The 19,347-nt window shown below is 40.5% G+C and overlaps 1 protein-coding gene across 1 annotated transcript in view; it reads left to right on the top strand.

Moving 5' to 3' along the window:
• Positions 1–19,106, top strand: part of LOC146809262 (uncharacterized) — a 270,600-nt gene extending 251,494 nt beyond the window's left edge. Inside the window, exons 97-102 of the mRNA XM_085614851.1 lie at positions 3,943–4,127; positions 4,666–4,829; positions 5,460–5,708; positions 7,804–7,966; positions 13,407–13,518; positions 17,110–19,106. Of these exons, the coding sequence (XP_085470977.1) occupies positions 3,943–4,127; positions 4,666–4,829; positions 5,460–5,708; positions 7,804–7,966; positions 13,407–13,518; positions 17,110–17,279 (1,043 nt within the window). The 3' untranslated portion in view covers positions 17,280–19,106. The remainder of the gene's footprint in view (positions 1–3,942; positions 4,128–4,665; positions 4,830–5,459; positions 5,709–7,803; positions 7,967–13,406; positions 13,519–17,109) is intronic.
• Positions 19,107–19,347: the final 241 nt, after the last annotated feature.

Genomic DNA, 19,347 nt, shown 5'->3' with positions numbered 1-19,347 from the left:
GGACCCCGACCACTCTACTGTGATGTCATCTCCAACCTCATCGCACCCCTTGCCATCAACTCCCCCACTACGTCTTGCTATGCGACCTCAACTTTCACATCAATGAGCCCCATGCTACCGCCCTCCTGGAGAATCTAAAAAAATTGGCCTCACCCAACTAGCATCCGAACCCACACACAAAGCCAGACACACACTCAACACCTTCTGTACCTCCAGGAACAGAATCAAATTCACCCATGTCACAGAACTCACCAGGACAGACCACGCCATCGTTCACTTTACCTTCTCTGCTTGAAGCCCCCCACCGCCAAACACTACAATACCCCCCCACAGTTGGGACAAGGTGACAGTGATGCTATGGTCTTAGGTCCTCAACACCACATGACCTTAAACATCAGCATACCTCGACCTGGCAGTCCAGGACTTTTCCACTTGGATCAACAAATGCGTCAACAGAGTCGCCCCACTGAAACCAGCAAAAAACAACAAAGCCTCAAAACATGCCAGCTGGTACACCTCAGTAATCAGAACCACCAAGTGCAACTGAGAACCCCTCGGACAGAGCCACCCACAAAGCAGCCCTCAACAACTACCACCTATGCATCAAAGAAGTCAAGAGAGCAGCCATCACAGCTCGCATCGACACCGCAGCCAATCACACGAAGGAACTCTTCAAAATTGTCAAGGAATACTCCAACCCAATAGCCATGGAGGACACCATTCACCCCTCCCAAGGACTCTGTGATGCTCTCTCAGATTACATCCACAGCAAGATTGCCAGCATCTAGAGCAACTTCGACACCCAACCCCCCAATCTCAGCCTCGACAACCTCGACCAACCTCGACCGACCAGTGATCACCAGCCAAACAATAACTACCTGATTGCTGCTCACAACTCAGGCCACCACAGCCATCATATTGACCATCCACTCTGGGGCACCCAACGACCCATGCCCGACCATCCCTTCAACCTTGGAGCCAACTCATTCAACTCGGAACTCACCAGCATCCTCAACAACTCCATCTCTACAGCAACCTTCTTAGATGCCTGGAAACACACAGGTGTCAGACTTCTCCTAAAGAAGCCCTCTGCCGACCAAAGCAACCTCAAATGCTACCATCAGATCTCCCTGCTCCTGACCCATTAAAAATAAGGAAGAAAGCCATCAACAAACAGCTCACCGAATACCTGGAACAAAACTACCTACTTGACGCCACACAAACAGGATTCCATGCCAACCACAGAACTGATACCGCATTGACCGCAGCTACAGATAAAATCAGAAACATCCGCGACTGAAGTGAGATGGTGGCCCTGATCCTCCTCAACCCCTGTGCTGTGTTCAACAGTCTCCCACCATACACTCATCGACAGACTTCACAACTTCAGCATACAGCAGAGCGCCCTCAAGTGGATCTCCTCTTTCCTGTCAGAGCTCACTGAGAGCATCTGACACCTCTGCACCAATAATTTTTATCTTCAGCGTACCCCAAGGATCATCCCTCAGCCCTACCCTGTTCATAATCTATGTGACCCCCTGGCAGATGTCATCAGCTCCCATGGAATCAACATTATCTCCTACTTCGATGACACTCAAGTAATCCCCTCACTCACCAAGGACCCCTCCAATGCCAAATCTAATTTCTGCAATGCCATGACCAACATAACTAAATGGATGCGAGCCAGCTGACTCAAACTCAACTCCGACAAAACAGAAGTGCTGATCTTTGGAAGAAACACCTCCGTATGGGACCACAGCTGGTGGCTGGCAGAACTCGGACCAACACCTAGACCAACAGACCACACATGCAAACTCGGCATCATGCTTAACAGCCAACTCACCATGAAAAGACAAGCCAATTCAGTCGCCTCCTCCTGCTTCCACGCCCTCCACATGCTCCGCTGAAACTTCAGATGAATCCCCATTTAGACAAGAAAGAAAGTCACGCAGACCCTTGGCAGCCGCTGTCTCGACTACTGCAACGCTCTCTAAGCCAGACTTTCCACCCACCTTCTCAAAAGACTACAGACCACACAGAACGCTGCAGTCAGACTTATCCTGGAACTTCCCAAATTGACTCACATCACCTCTCACCTCTGAAATGTCCACTGGCTCCACGCCCAGAAGACATGCAAGTTCAAGATCCTCGCACACGAATACAGAGTTCTCCACAACCAAGGACCATCATTTATTAACCATTGACTGAACTTCCAACTGCCCGCAAGACACCTGCACTCTGCCTCCCTTACCCTCACACACCCCTGCATATGACGCAGCCACAGCGGTGGCCACTACTTCTCCTTCTTTGCAGCCAAGACCTGGAACGACCTGCCCCTACACCTCCTAACAGCACCCTACCTGGTGAAAATCAGGTCCTGGCACTTTAACGGAGACACAGCACCCTCAGCACCCACATACCCTTAAGGGTGACAGTGCTGAGCTATACAAATATTGACTGATTGATTGATTGATTTACTGGTTCCGTATATGTTATGCTTCTTTTTTTCCACTTTCTTTTAATGTAGCCAAGATTATTTTTACGTATCACTGTTTCTTTAATGCCTAAACTTCATTTCCAACAAATCCCTGTCAATCATGAACAGAAATTCAGAAATAGAAGCCAAGCTCATCCCTAAAGATTAAGTGTAGGTTCACAGGTTTTCAAATACATTGCTGTCTAATTCTAATTGTCTCATACACCAATGTCCCCCACTATCCATTATTCTCAGACCCAGAAATGTTCATCTACATTTATCTCTATGCTCTATTTCAACAATTCTTAACAATCCATTCACAGAAACTGGTAAATATCAGGGGCATCATATAAAAATGACGTATAGCCATAGAGATGCCCATTGTAACAGTGTCTTACATCAGAAGTGTCACTGAGCCACTAAAATAACATACAGGCAGAGTCACAACCAGCTACAACAATATCATATATTCATAGTGACACACAGTCACAACAATATCATATAATCATAGTGGCATACAGTCACAACAATGTCTAGAGCAACAGTGCCAAAATAATAAGTGATAGCCACAGCTACACCCAGCCACTGCAATTGCATAGAGCTACACTGAGACCCTGTCACACCAATACTTGGCAGCAAAATCTACACCCAGTCACAACAATGACATGCAGCCATATTCACATTCATCTGCAGCAATGACATGCCACCACAGTGATACCCAGCTACAATAATGGCAAACTATCCACAGTGCCACCCATCCACAACAATGGCATACAGCCACAGTGACACCCATCCACAACAATATTATACCACCTCAGTGACACCCACTTACAGCAATGGCGTACAGCCACAGAGACACCCAATCCACATCAATAGCATATAGCTTCGGAGATACTCACCCCCAACAATATTATCCCACCACAGTGACACCCATTCACATCAGTGGCATATAGCTGCAGAAGCACCCAGTCACAACAATGCCAAACAGCCACAGTGAAACTAGCCACAACAATGCCAACCAGCCACAGTGACACCCAGCCACATAAATGGCATATCAACCCATTGACACATTGTCACATCAATTGCATTGAGGCATCTTGGCAGCCAGCCACAAGAATGACATAATACCACAACAACTCCCAGCGGAAACAATGACGTACCACAACAGTGACACCCAGTCACAGCAATAGCAAACATACATAGTGACACTCATTCACAGTGGTCTTCAGCAATATTTACAGCGAGATCTCTTTACACATGACCAGATCCTCATGCAAACCACGTGACACTCATCTGATGTGACATCCAGCCCAAGTAGTCAAAACTACTCTGATACTTTTTAAGGGAACCCATGCCAATCTGGTAAGCTGGTCAGCTAAGACTATATATTTGAAATGAAGACAGACAGACAGATATGAATAATGTAACAGCCCAACCTGACTAGCTATTGCATTTGTAACTTTCAGATTTCAATCTCGTCTGCGAAGGCAGTAAGAGCTGCTTGTCCTTCTCGAGATCATTGCTGAGTGCCAACGGGATCCCAGCTGAAACTCTTCACCTGGCGGATCCCAGTTGTCTTGGGACACTGGTGGATGATCGAATCTTCTTCTCCTTTGGCAACATATCGAAGAGCTGTGGAAGCCAACTGAAGGTACGTGAATCAGCCAGGGCAAATTTGCTACCATTTACTGGGGAATTGTTGAAAATCAAAAGATTATAATAGGATCAACAATGAACAGCTCAATTGTAAATATTATGTGCTTATTGTAGAAGCTGTCACAGTAGTATCAGTATAATGGGGAATTTAAAACACATCTCGATTTTTGTTCTGCATATTTCAGTACTAGGATAACTAAAATGCTTTCCAATGTATTAGGTTCTTCTAATCTACACTAAACTATTCTTTTTGTAACAAGCCACATTCCTTTTCAATATTATATATAATTTACAGCAACCATACTTTTATAGAATTGCACCACACCGCGGCACAAACTTATAATTGTCCATACACATAATGGTACACAGTGAAACACACTCGTGCACAGCCATACACACTGAGCTCATCTGGCCTTCATCGTTACTGGGGCACCCACTGACTAACACGGTGATTTCATAGTATATCCTCACTGTTAGCAGGAATATGAATGACCTTTTTGGAATATAAACCAACTTTTATTTTGATCTTTCAGGTCAACGACACTCATGCTGTCTACTCCAATGCAGTTGAAGGTCACTATATCCAACAGCAAGGACCAATAATTCTTCAAGATAAACACATTCACATTGACTTCTCTTGTGCCTATCCACTCAGCATTAGCTTGTCCTTCCTCTGGGCCATACATGTTGTGCCAAGGTAAGTGTTTCTCTCTCTGTTACTAGATGCTGTTTGAGTGTAGTTTAGTTGGTGCTTCCAGTTACCAAATAAGCTATCATGCTATTACTTCTCAAACGCATGGGAATCTGTTTAGCTTTATTGAAGATTAGGCATCTGATGTTTACCCTTATAATATTTATGATGACAATACGCCTAGCACTTCAGAAGTGGCAACGGATTGTTTGTCACTGAATTCTTCGCTGTTAAGCATGGCTGCCTGTGCTTATTATATTGCCTCTAGGGCATACATCCTGCTACATATTCTGTAAAAGATGCCACTCATTTCGTAGTATCCATTATATCTACCAGCCAGTTTCCCAGGTGAGCATCTGTTATATTGTGTAAGTCTCTTTCTGTTTTCCTCCTTAACACTTGAACTTAAGAATTCTTTGTGAATCAAGCCCTGATAGTTCACTGATAAATTGGAGTCTAAAATTTCAAACGTTATGCAAAAACAGCCACAGATGATTTTTGCTCCCATTTCAGACTTCTTTGTACCACTGGTGTAACGGTTGTCTGTTGGTTGTGAACATGGTTTTCTTACTCACCTAATTTTTCCCTACCAATATTGCCTTGTCCTCTTCATTGATATGTTGCTGTTTTTAACAGTGTGGTCAACATCTCATTGCCAAACGGCCAAGGACACCTGGAAACATCTCTCATCCTGTATAAAGACTCTAACTACAGCCAACTCATCCCAGTCTGCCCTGTGATCCTCACCATCAACGAAAGGGTCTACGTTTCTATTGAGGTGGCCGATGTTGATACCACCCTGTGGGTGCTGCAGTTAAGATCCTGTTGGGCAACTCCATCCATTGACCCTGCCTCTACCACACGATGGGATCTAATCAGAAATGGGTATGTTTTCAGATTAGAAATAGTTTGATCTAGCAATAGATTATTAAGAAAATCCTTCCTCTCATCCTTCCTTCTCTCCAAAAATCAGTTGTAACAGCTCTGGTTTTATCTAAACTTGATTACTGCAATGGTTTATACCTTAATATGCATCAAATTCTTCTAGGCAAATTCCAAGTTTTACAAAATGCAGCAGTTTGGCTAGTCTTCTATCTTCCCAAATATCACTCTGCCTCCATGGCACTACACAAACTTCATTGGCACCCCATAAAAACAGGATTGCTATCAAAGCCCTCTGTATTACCTTCGAGGCATTACACAACATTGGACCTGAATACTTTATTCAAACATTTCGCTGGTATTTTCCCCCTGGAGCTCCTCATTCACTAACTTTAAAGAACGTGATTGGCCCTAAATTTAGGAAATCTTCCTGTGGCGGCAAAAAGTGTTGTCATGGGTACTGCCAAATCGTGGCACCCTCTACCCTTAAATGTTCTGAAAACTTCTTGTTGTTTAGAAAGGCCGAGAAAACATGGCTTTTTGTGCTTTAGCTCAGCTCTGTACATTTTCATCTGGTTCCTTTGCTCAATGCAGCGCCAAGACACCCTAGGGTATTCGAGCGCTATATAAACCAAATAACATAACATAACAATGATAGTAAATTATCTAAACTTGTACTTTCCTTGTTGGATATTGACATTTTCAAAGCGTTTGTTAGGATGTTCTTTTAGTCTAGTTGAGCCTATGCTATCTCTACCCCCTCGTTCTCTTATTCCTATTGTCTCTCTGTTTGTTTCTCTCACTGTCTTTCTTTCACTATTCCACTCTCTCCTTCCACACCCACGTCTCTCTATCTTTCTCTTTCTGTTTCTCCCTCTCGCTCTAACTCGGTAGCCTGTACTCACTTATTGTTTTCTAACAAATTAAGCTTCTTTCTCTGTTTTATTCTGACGGTTACGTGGACAAGATACGTCATAAGGATTGTGATGTATGCAGCAATGAAATATCAAAGTGTGCTCCTTAGAGCACGTACAGAGATTATGACTAATCATTTTGATATTTGACAGCAGTTGAACAGCACTCCTTCATCACAACTACATACCAGAAGGGGGAACTGCTATCAGAGGGTCATTCATTGTAAGGTCACATGTACAAAATGGACCTTGTTCTAGAGAAATATTCAAATCATCTAATCACAAGGGTAGAATTTTTGTAGAAGGGAGATCCAATGTACATGAATGTTACTAATGGTAGACCGTCCTGCCAGTGACCCACATGTCCAACAGGGAAGCATCTTTATCAATAAAATGAGGAAAGCTGATATTGCCAGAGATTGTCCAAGTGCTGATCATACTTACTTTCCCCTCACGGATGACACTTTTGTACGTGCTTCTGACATTGCAGATTTTGGAACCTTTAAACGAATGTAGGACCCATATTGGACAACATTAATGTATTTACATGATAAGACTAAAAGGACACTGTTATTAAAATACAAGCAATGCAGGGTTTAATAAGCAATTTAAAGCAATTATTGGTGTGTCACATTAAAAACCAATCCTCGGAGGAGGCAAAGACACATTTTAGAACAAATCTTCAACCCTTTTTCAGTTATTTTACCACACAACAAGGATGACATTTCTGAAACTGTAAACATGTTATTGTATACCTTTACGCATGTCGAGGTATAGATTTAAGGGGCTTTGTGTGAGCCCCTTAAAGGTTTGCTGAACCCGTGTGTGTTTTAGGATATCTTCCTTAAGTGTTCCACAAACGTTTTATCGATACATTTTACAAGGGTGAATGAAGGTGTGCATCCCATTTCACTTAAACCTTTCATGTACATGAAAGCTTGACATCGGGGTTGCAATAAATGATATTATTCTTCCTCCCTGGATGCAGATTCTGCTTCTGGTTGTAGGATGTAACTCATCTGGAGGAAAATGATTTAGTACAAGGGCATAGTGTGCAATAAGCTGATATCATTTAAACTGGTAAAGATAGTAGAGCCACGTGTCCTCGTAGTGTAGAATTAGGTTATGTGCAGTTTGTGTTGTCTATCACACCAATAGTGTATGTTTTCTGTTGTTTGAATCAGGTGTCCGATCAGCAACAATGGGTCTGTGCGTCTGGAAGGTCAGGATCTCCCTACCGTCAAGAGATTCTCTTTCAGTGTGTTCGAATTCATCAGTGATTCACACATGATCTACATCCACTGCCAGGTCAACCTCTGTAACATTAGGACATCTGTGTGTTCCACGGTGAGTAAAACTGAAACACCAGGGACTTTGATTTCCAGTGGTTCAAAACTGTGCTAACTGCCTTTGCACTTTGCCTGATTTCACTTTTTTGATGAATATGATACATACTCATCAATGGAGATTATGTGGTTGTGCTGCTCAATTGGTCCAGCTAGTCTGTCGCTCCTGTACAGTCTCACTCCTGTAGTTCTTGCCAGTGGAGAAAAAACAGAAATGCCTTTTACGTGTTTGGTAGTTAGATATTGTAAACCTCTCCCACCCTTTTAATTAGTCTCTTGTTGGTCGTGCAGGGAGGTCAAATAGCAAACCTGGGTCAGAATATTAGCTCTCTAACCACATGGTAGAGAATATCGAGCCAGGCCCCAAAAGATGGAAATTCTGGCGGAAAAACATTGTGTACATCGGTCTGGTATTTGCATATTACACACTGTTCGATTTACCAGACTAGTAGGTTACATTTTTGTATTCACTCACTGAAACTTCCCAAGTTGGAGTTGAGATCCTTTGCGATAAATATTTTGGAGCTGTAGCTTTAAAACAAGTAAAGAATTTCAATACGTATCAAGATTCAACATATTTATTTGCAAATGAACAGGTGTCAGGAAACTATAGGAGTGAAGACTTCCTGGAGTGGTGTGAGCAACCTGTAAGGGCATTAATTTACTTCCCACCCTATACTTGTGCAGCAGGGATCGATAAATCTATCCGTGTATGAGCACCTCCATCTCTTAAGGTACAGCATCAAAGACCATGACCTAGAGTTTGGTGCTCTGGTAGAGACATTAAACCAGTGAATTTTATTTCATAATTACCATTTATTCCTAGCATTGGAGCGGAGGACTTTCTACTCTCACACACCTTTAAACCAAATCCTGGGTCTGGGTGTCTTGCACTGCAGCAACATGTTACTTATGCAGTGCATTACACATTGTCTTGCTTATTATAATTTTTAGAATCTGGTGTGTTTTTCGCTGACATTTGATTATTAAATTCTTGTACTTGACAAGGTTATTCTAATGGTGCTGGAAACCGCGCTTATTGAATTAAGTCTCCAAAATAATGAGTCATTAACAGGCACTTGGCAATGTTGTTTTACAAACTAAGTAAAATGTGCAGTGTGTAATGAGAAGCACATGACACATCATTTAGTTTAGAACATTTTTACAGGTACAGTTTCACAAACCATACAATATTTCAGATCATACATATCATGTAATACCAAGGCAAGCTGACATGTCTCTTCATTATCTTTTTATGTAATTTGTCCTAACCTGCTAATCATGTGGATATCTGTAACAGAAAATATTATTGACATTGAACCAGTCTTAATTATCTTTCTATATTTGCGTATGTGTTGGTATTAAGAATGTTCAAATCTAACTTATTATGCACATGTTTTGGACAAGAAACAGACTTCTTCTTCTCTATTGATGTAGAGGGATTGTAAGAGTGTGGAAGCCATGTGTTACATTCGTTAAAAGGATGGGTCTTCAGCTTTTTCCTGAACTGCAGTACTACTTGTGCAAGTGTGGTGTGTGAAGCCATGTTGTTCACATTATAGAGACATGGTTGCTGAAGTCTAGCATTCAGGAAGTTTTCTTGTTTGCACTGCACCACTTCCACTCACTTCTAGTTTGGAGATGCACTGCTGTTGCATTGGTCTTCAGGCTGTTCTATCGTTTATGCAAGGCAACATTACAACATAGTATTTTATGATTAAATGGTATATACTTCAATAACATCAGTGGGATCTCCCCTAAACTAATCAGTGAAAGATTATATCTGTAATACTGTAAAAAACAATACTCACAACAGTATTGGCTTTGAAGAGAGCGTACTTCTACTTGGGGATGGACATCTTTCAAAACTAACTTGTCTAATAAATTGTGTATGAAAATAGCCACAGAAACACTTTTAAACTTCTTGTTCCGTTCCATTCACATACTTTATTCATCAAGGAACTGGGTAGCTCATACCTGTTTCGTCCTCCAGTGGACTCTTTCCAAATCAACTTGTCATTTCAATTTAGATCTCTTTATCTACTGTAAGGAACAATCTACAGTTCCGACCTTCTTTCTCATTGTCACTCCACATTGGAATATGTCCTAGTTGATGATTCTCTGACATGGGTTTGTGCGAGTTGAGAATATGATAGGGGTAGAGCAATTTCCTTTGAAGCAGCCATGAATCTCTTGTTCAGAAACTGAGATGAGAAGATGCCCTTGAATAATGTCTGCTGCAGAAAGAAACATGTTGGTTAACAATTTGCATGATGAATGTTGATCAAGCGATCAATCATGACTTGTAAAATGTGGCTAATCACCCACGAGGGTGTCCAGGCGATGGGGATCTAGCTGGGGAGGTTCAGTTGAACAGCCAGGTCTTAAGTCCTTTCCCGAATTCCAGTACCAAGGTTGTGGTTGGGAGGTAAAGATTGAGGTTTTTCCAGGACTTGGCCGTAAGGTAGGTGAAGGAATGACCTCCACTGTGGTGTCGATGTATGAGAGGAGTCTGAGTGAGGGGTTTGGTGGTGGAGGGAAGGTATCTGGAGGGTTGGTGGAAATTCTGGCAATGAGTGCTATATGCTGATCCTTTGTTGTGCAGGGCTTTGTATGTGTTGGTCAGTATCTTAAAGTGGTATTTCTTCTGAATGGAGAGCCAGTGGAGCTTCCTGAGGTGGGCGATGATGTGGATCCACTTGTAGGGGTTGAAGATGAGTCTGGCAACAAAATTCCATATGGTCTGTAGTCTCTTCAGGAGGTACAAGTTAATTCCTGCATAGATTGTGTTGTGTCCAAGGGTCTCCAACCTTTTCTGTAGTGAATGCTACTTCTGAGCAGTGAAAATAATCATGAGCTACTGAAGGCTAAGCAACTTGCGCATTGTTACAAGACCCCCCGTGCCCAGCTAAATTGACTGTAAGCCTAATGTCTATAGAGCCAGATGCCATGGTTTGAACAATATGCTCTGACTAGGGGTACTATAACAGGGCTGACAGTGTTCAGTGAGAGTGTGGTCTTGTAGAATGTATGAACCTGTGTGCTTATGAGAGTGATATATGTGTATGCCTGTCTGAGAGACTGTGCCATATGTATCTGTCGCACAGGACATACCTTTTGCCATATGTGACCATGTTACAAGTATAACTCAAATGGGAGAAATTTAAAGAGCAGAAAAATGTTCTGAAAAAAACTTCAGAATATGGAACAATTTTCTGCACTTTAAATGTCTCCAACCTAAAATATTGGCTGTATTTTTCACTCATAAGTATGGCACTGTATCAAGAAAATTAAACTGAAGAGTTTACTTTATTTACATGGATTCCATAAAACTCATCATTTACATTTTCTCCCATTTCCAAGTGCCACATTTACAATCAGCAATCATCTTGCTACCAGTAGCCTGTACATATGGGGCCATATTTATAACAGTAAAATACATTTTAGGTGAATAAACATGCTTCATAAAACATTAAGATATGTTAGGCTAAATTGAAGGTGGAGAAAGACATAATGTTTCATGGACAAAGTTTTCTTCACTTTGTCTTTTCTCCCAATTTGAAAGAAATAGCTATTTTTCAGTTATAAATATGCCACATTGTCTACTGGCCACTGGGAGAAAAAGTCCTGCTGCTTGTAAATGTGACACTTTGAAATAGGAGTACTTAAAATGAAAAACGAATCGTTGAGGTAACCTCATTTGAAAGTTTCTCCTATTCAAAAGGTTTCAGAAACATCATTTGATCTCACACTCCAATTTTGAGTCTACAAGGACTTTTATTGAAGAGTTAAATACTTCAGTGATTCAGTTCTTCACCTGTGTGACCCAGCCTGGCCCAGTAATCTGATCGAGCACTTCTCATTATCAGGTCCTGCGATATGCAGCCTGATGATAATAATGTAAAGTAAACACAGCCTTCCCTTACCTCAAAAGAAAAGTGTGAACTTGTGCTCATTTAAAAATGAACTCAAGGCTGCAAGCTACTTTGAAGGTGTCTGAGTGCTACTGGTAGCTCGCGATGGACTAGTTGGAAACATCTGCTGCAGTCCAATCGGCTGGTAATAGGTGTTGAGTGGAAACCATTTGAAAATCTTGCAGAGCATGTTGAGAGTGAGGAAGCTGGTGGAGGAGACCGCATTATTCTGGTTTTTCATGGTGAGTTTGCTATCCAGGATGATAGCAGGGTTGCAAGCATGGTCTGTTGGTGTGGGTGCGGGAGTCATTCCTCGGGGAGGTGTGGTTCCCGAAGATCAGTACTTCTGTTTTTCCTGTCTTGAGTTTCAGGCAGTTGTCTTTTATCCAATCTGCGATGCTCATCATACACCTGTGGAAGATGGCCCTCGTGGTGGAGGGCTCTTGATAGCGAGAGGATGAGCTGGGTGTCGTCGGCCTAGGATATGATGTTTAGTCCATGGGTTCTGATGATGTTGGGCTACGGGGTCATGTAGGTGTTGAACAGGGTGGAGCTGAGGGATGAGCCTTGAGGGACATGGCAGATGTTGCTTTTGTGTTCGCAAGTATAGGGAGGCAGCGGAATTTTCTGGGTTCTCCCGGTGAGGAAGGAGGCGATCCATTTACGGTTGCCCCCTTGGTTTCCGATGTTGGGGAGTCACTTGATAAGTGTGTAGTGGGATACGATGTCAAAAGCTGCTTAGAGGTTAAGGAGGATGAGGGCTGCTGTTTCTCTTCAGTCAAGGAGGTCTCTGTTGTCATCGGTGGCAGAGATGAGGGCGGTTTGGTGCTGTTGTTGGAGCAGAATCCAGACTGGGAGATTTCCAGTGCTTATCGCTCACCCCAACTGCCTGTTTTTAATACACTAAAGAATAAAATGTGACATTGTGTGTACCTCTTCAAACGCTTTATATACTGTTCATCGCTGCCTCAAACAGTTGTGCAGGAGTGAGGGTGGACAGTTTTCTATTATGTGGAGTGATACATAATGTGAAGTTGAGCGCAATTGCTTTAAAAATTACCCCGCATTTTTCAATGTAAGGAGCAGCAACAAAAGATGAAAAATAAGTATATTTCTAGAGCACACATCACCCCATAAAGTGTCAATATATTAGTAATAGATAACACATGCATTCTGTCCCCCTTATCTGCGAGGTTCTCATAAGACATGTTTGCAAGTATAGACATATGTTACACCATAAATGATGTTAACAAAGTGACTTGGCATGCTGTGTTGTAGCAAATATTATTTACAGGGTTGCATTTACTGGCATACAATACGCCATAAAGGGTACTTCTGTTGATGCACTTTACATTTGATCTAGTTGGAGGTGATATTTGAATCAATGATATTTCAATTATCTTGGATTTATCAGTGCATAAAAGTGAGATGTATTTTTTTGAAAATGGTAACTCAGGAGAATGCACAGTTTTTTACCATGTCTTGGATAAAGGGTCATTTAAGTGGTTTTATCTTTCATTCCTTCAGATGTGCTCATCAAGGTCCGCACGAGCAGTGCAGGCAAGTCCATTAGTGGAAGGTTCACTTATATCAACTGGACCCTTTGTTTATGGAACAGAACCAATGTCAGATACACATGGTAAGGAGCTTGTCTAAAAAACCTCATACTCCGTCCTGTTGTGTTAAAGTACACCTGACAGCTTTTCTTTTTCACATCTCATGTTAGTTATAAGATAACTTGTATGGGTGTGTCATAAATGTGAGATTTGGTCAGAAACTTGCGTAAACGGCAACTTGAAAATAGCAGGCTAAACAAAAAAATAATGTAATTAAATTGTAGCTGAACTTACATCTATCTATCTATCTATCTATCTATCTATCTATCTACCTATCTATCTATCTATCTATCTATCTATCTATCTATCTATCTATCTATCTATCTATCTATCTATCTATCTATCTATCTATCTATCTATCTATCTATCTATCTATCTATCTATCTATCTATCTATCCATCCATCTATCCATCTATCCATCTATCCATCTATCCATCTATCCATCTATCTATCTATCTATCTATCTATCTATCTATCTATCTATCTATCTATCTATCGATCACATCTATATCTTGGGTTGGTAAATAACTTTTTTAAACAAAAACACATGAAACAACGTCAGGGCATAAACCATATATTTATATACCCAGAGTGTAATATGCTTTTTATTGTCATTGTCAAGAGAGGGGGGGGAAACCATGATGACATATTCAAGGCTTCACCTCTAGTGAGTCATGGTCCCTTCACACACTCAACAATAGTGATAGATAGCATATCATACTCCAAATAACTCTCTTTCTTCTCTATCCGGAGCGAGAGTTATGCGGAAAATGATATCCTATTGATAATGATAATCATAATAAAAAGCATATTACAATCTGCAAATATGAACATATAGTGTATGCATTGGCGTTGTTTCATGTGTATATGTTTTAAAAAGTTATTTATTCAAAACCAAGATGAAAGTATTTAAATTTGTGCTACAAGGCCTTGTGACTGTAAGGAGAGTTGTTTCCATGTTTGAAGTAAATGTAAGATAAATTCTGTGATGCAGTAAACAGTTTTTTTCTTATGTCATGTCTGTATATCTATCTCTCACTCTCTCTCTCTCTATATATAATATATATATAATATAATATATATATATAGGTTAAGACTTTGTGATTATAGATTTAACATTTTAGATAATGATGCCTACAGACCTCTCGTACTACTGTACAGTGATATATTTTTCCACAGAGGAGTCTCTTATGCAAGCTAAGCAGGCTACCAATGAGACCTATGATGCTATATGTTCTAATCAGACAGTCATTAGATAGAATGTAATGAAGTTAAGCTTAAAACACACTTGCCATGAGGTTACTTCAAATATTTACCCTCCAGCCATTACCTTTCAATAGCTTCATCACTGATAACAGGAAAAAGTAGACATAGTTGTAGTTAGTTTTCACAACAATGAAAACATTCAGACACATGTTAAGAAAGTTGCAGATTTGAGTTACACATTGTGCAAATTCATAGACTGCATAGATAATGGAATCATGTAGCCATTTGTAGATTTGGGATGCAAAAAACCATAACAACAGTCTGAAATGTGAGGTGAACTGTGGAGGGTAGCTAACCTTGGAAAAGCAAGCCTAATGTTTCAGTATTTTTGGAGATGTCTGCTGAGGTAGAAGAGAAGCAGGCAGTTTACTGATTCTGCTGTCCACCAAGATCAACAACATCAGGAGGCTGTCTAATAAAAACAAGGCAAACCTCAGATATGACATTAAATTGAGTAGTGGAAGAGTATTCGTCCATGAGTATCGATCAACCTAGGAGAGAGTTTTTGGCAGTCTTTTACCTTCTACACTGTCAGTGGTAAAATGTAGTCCCCAAACTCAATAATACAACCTCCTCTACATTGGACTAAGTCAAGTACAGTTAGTTTGCAATGCTGTTCTATATGTGTTCTGGTGGACTTTCAACACTGATTATGGCTACTTACAATAACTTCAACTAGGAAAGGATCATACAGATTAAAAGTGTGCCAGTGCTCATAACTTCTTTCAAATCAAATATGCTTACCTCTAATTTGACACTCAATATGAGAGAACATAAAATTGTTTAGTATTTAACGTTAGTGATAACTTCAGATTTTGACCTGTAACACTTGAAAAGTGTGACAACATCCAGTGAGGTTGCTTGCCTCCTAATCCCTCACTACTGCAAGACTGCTTGCTTTACTATAGGCAATGTTGTGTTAAAAAGGCCAGTACATGAGACCTCATGGCTACCAGATCAATGACCAATACATTATTTTTCATTTAGTGGATTGTAGCGTGCTGCAAATGACAAGAGCTATTGTTCCTTGACTGATTTGTGCTTGAAAAAAATGCTGTAGAAGGATGGAAGTCAATGTTGGGGCTCAAATGTTTGATCTGTGTCTCACCATGTTTTAGGCAAGCTTTAATTTTTCTGAGCCATCAAATCGAATTGCTCAGTGACAGGGGGATACAATTCTATGCTTGTTGGTATAGACCAATAAAAATTTCTTTTCTGTCAGTAGACATGTAGGGATTCCAAAAGAGAAGACAATATGCAATTCCAGTGTAGGTATTTTCAATTTTCTGGCCTCTCTCTATATTGATGTGGCTTTTATCAAATGATAGCACCCAAACTCAACACCTGCTGTGAAAATGTGGAGGCTTAGAATCTGTGGATTTTGAAGAGTTCCTCTACCATTGGTGAGACTCCTGGAAGATGGGTGAAGCAAGGAAATTAATAAATCATCATCTCCCGGACTAATGTCATTTTGACTCCTTGCCTTAAACAACTTTATTCTGTAGTTGAACTGTGTAAAGAAGTACAGACAAATGCCTTGTTGCCTATACCCTTTTCACAACTAGCTTCTTCTTTCTCTGTGCACATACTCACTTCTTTACACTTAACGTATTTCAAGTCCAGAATACCTTGATTAAGTGCAGAAAACATTGGGTAAAGTGCTTCCCTTCTGAAAATGTTATACATGCACCACTCACATTTGTTCTGGTTTTCCGAAATCAGTGAGCTGAGGGATGGTAGGAGAATTGGTGGGAGGTGATGCAAGCTAGTGTCCCTTGAGTATATTGGACAGAAGACTAAATGAGCATTCATGGGTGGGTGTATGTATTTTCAATTTTTGCACTCTATCTATATTAATGTGGGCTGTAAGCAATTATAGCACCTAAACTGTACTCCTACTGCAGAAATATGGAGCCTTAGAATGTTTAAAATTTAAAGAGTTTCTCTACCATTGGGCAGATATGGTTGAAATGAGAATATCATTGAAACCAGCAGCTCCTGGGCTAATGTAATTTTGACTCCTTACCGAAACAACTGTACTCTGTAATTGGGCTGTGTAACTAAGTTCAAAAACTTGCCTTGCTACCTATATGCAGTCAACCACTAGCTTCTTTTATCCACTGTACACATACTCACCTTAAACTAAACTGACATCAAGTCCTGGAGACCTTGGTCAAGCTTGGGGAAAGTGCTTCCCTTTGGATAAAATAATGCATGCAACACTCAGACAGCACAACTATCCTGAGCTGTGCCTGCTATATCCTAGTAAGGATAGAAGGGTCATACAGTATACTTGATTTATAAATGTATAGCCTGGGCTTTGAAAACTAAGTTTTGTTTCTGTTCAGCTTATGTAGGATCGTCCTCTATCAGCAACAACAACAATAGCAGCAGCAACAATGATGAACTACATGAAATGCTGATGCTTCAAGCCCAGGTGAACAGCTCCCACCCTCCAGCTGCTGCCTGTCTACCACTGCTGCTGCTGCTCTGCTGGCTGGTAATTGTCATGAGCTGAAGATCCTGAGGAACAAAGTAAACTCACTGACAAAGAAGAATTGGGATCCAAGGCCATCAATCCCACTTCTTCTGAAAAGCTTGTTTCAATACAACTCTAGAAAAGGGAAAGCCATTTTAAGGTCCAGCAACTGATAGATGCACCTCTGCTTTGTAAAAAAAGAAGCAGGAGCCAGGCAAAAGACTCAAGCAGCTGTCTTGCATCAAAAAAAGTATTGAAACACTTCTTTTCACCATCTTGCAGATAAAAGGCTGTTTGGTAAACAGGAAACCCTAAAACTGTTTTCATATGGATGTCTATGTGTTGAATACAGAATTTGGGATAAGAAGGCTATGGCTATCCTGCTTGCAATCTCTATATTCATGGTTTTGAAAGCAGAATGTTTGACAGACCTCAACACCTCAAATCTGTTACCCCTCATCATCTATCCTTGGTGGCATTACCTGTCCTAGGTTCTCAATATGCACTAAAAAGAGCTGCCATAGATTAACGTACTTGATTACTGAATCATATAAAAAGAAAACTGAGTATAAGATAAAACACTATCCATGACAAACCACTGCCCTTCTTTCATGTTGCTCACAATGAATCACCATCTTATAGTTTGCTGACCATGACAAGTGTGTTGAACTTTGCACTTTACAAATTTAGACGTGATGTCTCTGACTTTCACCAAAGTTAAACTAATTTCGTAGCTGAATTTCTAAATAGGCTTTCCTTTTTCCTTGGCTACCTCATCAACACTTTTTTTTAAAAACACGGAAAACTGCTAATTTCTGAACTTTCCGTTTTCTAAACGGGTGGTTGGTGCTAAAGCAAAGATTCTTATTGCAGATCACCAGGCTCCCGTCTAAGGTGTTCTTTGTTATTTAGGTGGAGGGATTCTAAATAATTAATAATGAAAACTTGCTTTGATTGGAAATAGGCAGTATTGTCACAGTTGTGTGAATTGTTTGATCACCTGATTGGATGTGGCTGTCTGATAATGTTATTGTATTGGTTACATTTATCGCTCATTCGTACTTTCATGGGGAGAGATGTTGTATGAACTATACTATTCAGTTCAATCGCGCCCGTCAGGTAGCAGTATTGCCTGTCACAAATTCAAAAGCCAATAAACCTACGGTGATGTGATCTGCTCTGCTAAATAAATTTTTTGACTGATGGAAAATGAGTGATATTGGTCAAAACATCTCTGAGTCATTTTCAGGTTGGGTTACTGGGTATTCTGCCAAACATGACCCTAGATCCCATTGAAATAAATCAATGTGTAATTTAAAACGTGTACATTTCTGTTGCACTACATATACATTGAATTATGTCCGGGTACATTCTACACTGTTGTGAGCGGAGGTAGAAAACATCTCCAAAATTCACATATTTTCCAAAAGCTGAAAGGTATGTATTTAGAAGAAAAAGTATATAAAATGGAGGAACATTTTTGCCATTAAAACATGCTTGAGGTGTCTAGCTCTTCTGCTACTGTGTGAACCCTTTACAAATTACACAGTAAAAAGCATTGTGAACGGTCTTGCATACATTGATGTGCCTATTCCACTTGGTTACACACATGAATTTACACACTTACCATCACAGGAAGCAATATTTGCCTATTTTTAGATGTCCATTTTGATGAAGGAATGTTTGTATGTTCACTTTGATGGTGAAAACGTCTGTGTTTGAATCATGTTTGTATTTTAAATTGTGGGTCCTTTATGTCCTGTGCAATGTATACATCTGCAACTTTATCCTAATTGCTTTCATGGTGGTGATGATCCATCCCTGTAAGAATATTTATTATTTAAAATAAATGTTTCTGTGCATTAATTGTGCTGTCCTATATTTCTTGTCTTCTACATGTTTCTGACTGGATTTCCTCATTAAATATTTTATTTAGGCACTTTACAAATTAGAGCGAACCATTACTCGCTGCAGGATGACAATACAATAATAGGAATGCGAGTTACTTTATTGTGTAATTGAACTTCAGTGAAATTGCATTTGTATGGCACTTACCACCCCTGAGGAGGCTTGTGCAGCAAAGCGTGGACAGCAAGTCACATGTCAT

Source organism: Triturus cristatus, chromosome 7 (genome assembly GCF_964204655.1).
Source record: "Triturus cristatus chromosome 7, aTriCri1.1, whole genome shotgun sequence".
Classification (NCBI taxonomy): Eukaryota; Metazoa; Chordata; class Amphibia; order Caudata; family Salamandridae; genus Triturus; species Triturus cristatus.
This window is presented reverse-complemented; position numbering and strand designations above follow the sequence as displayed.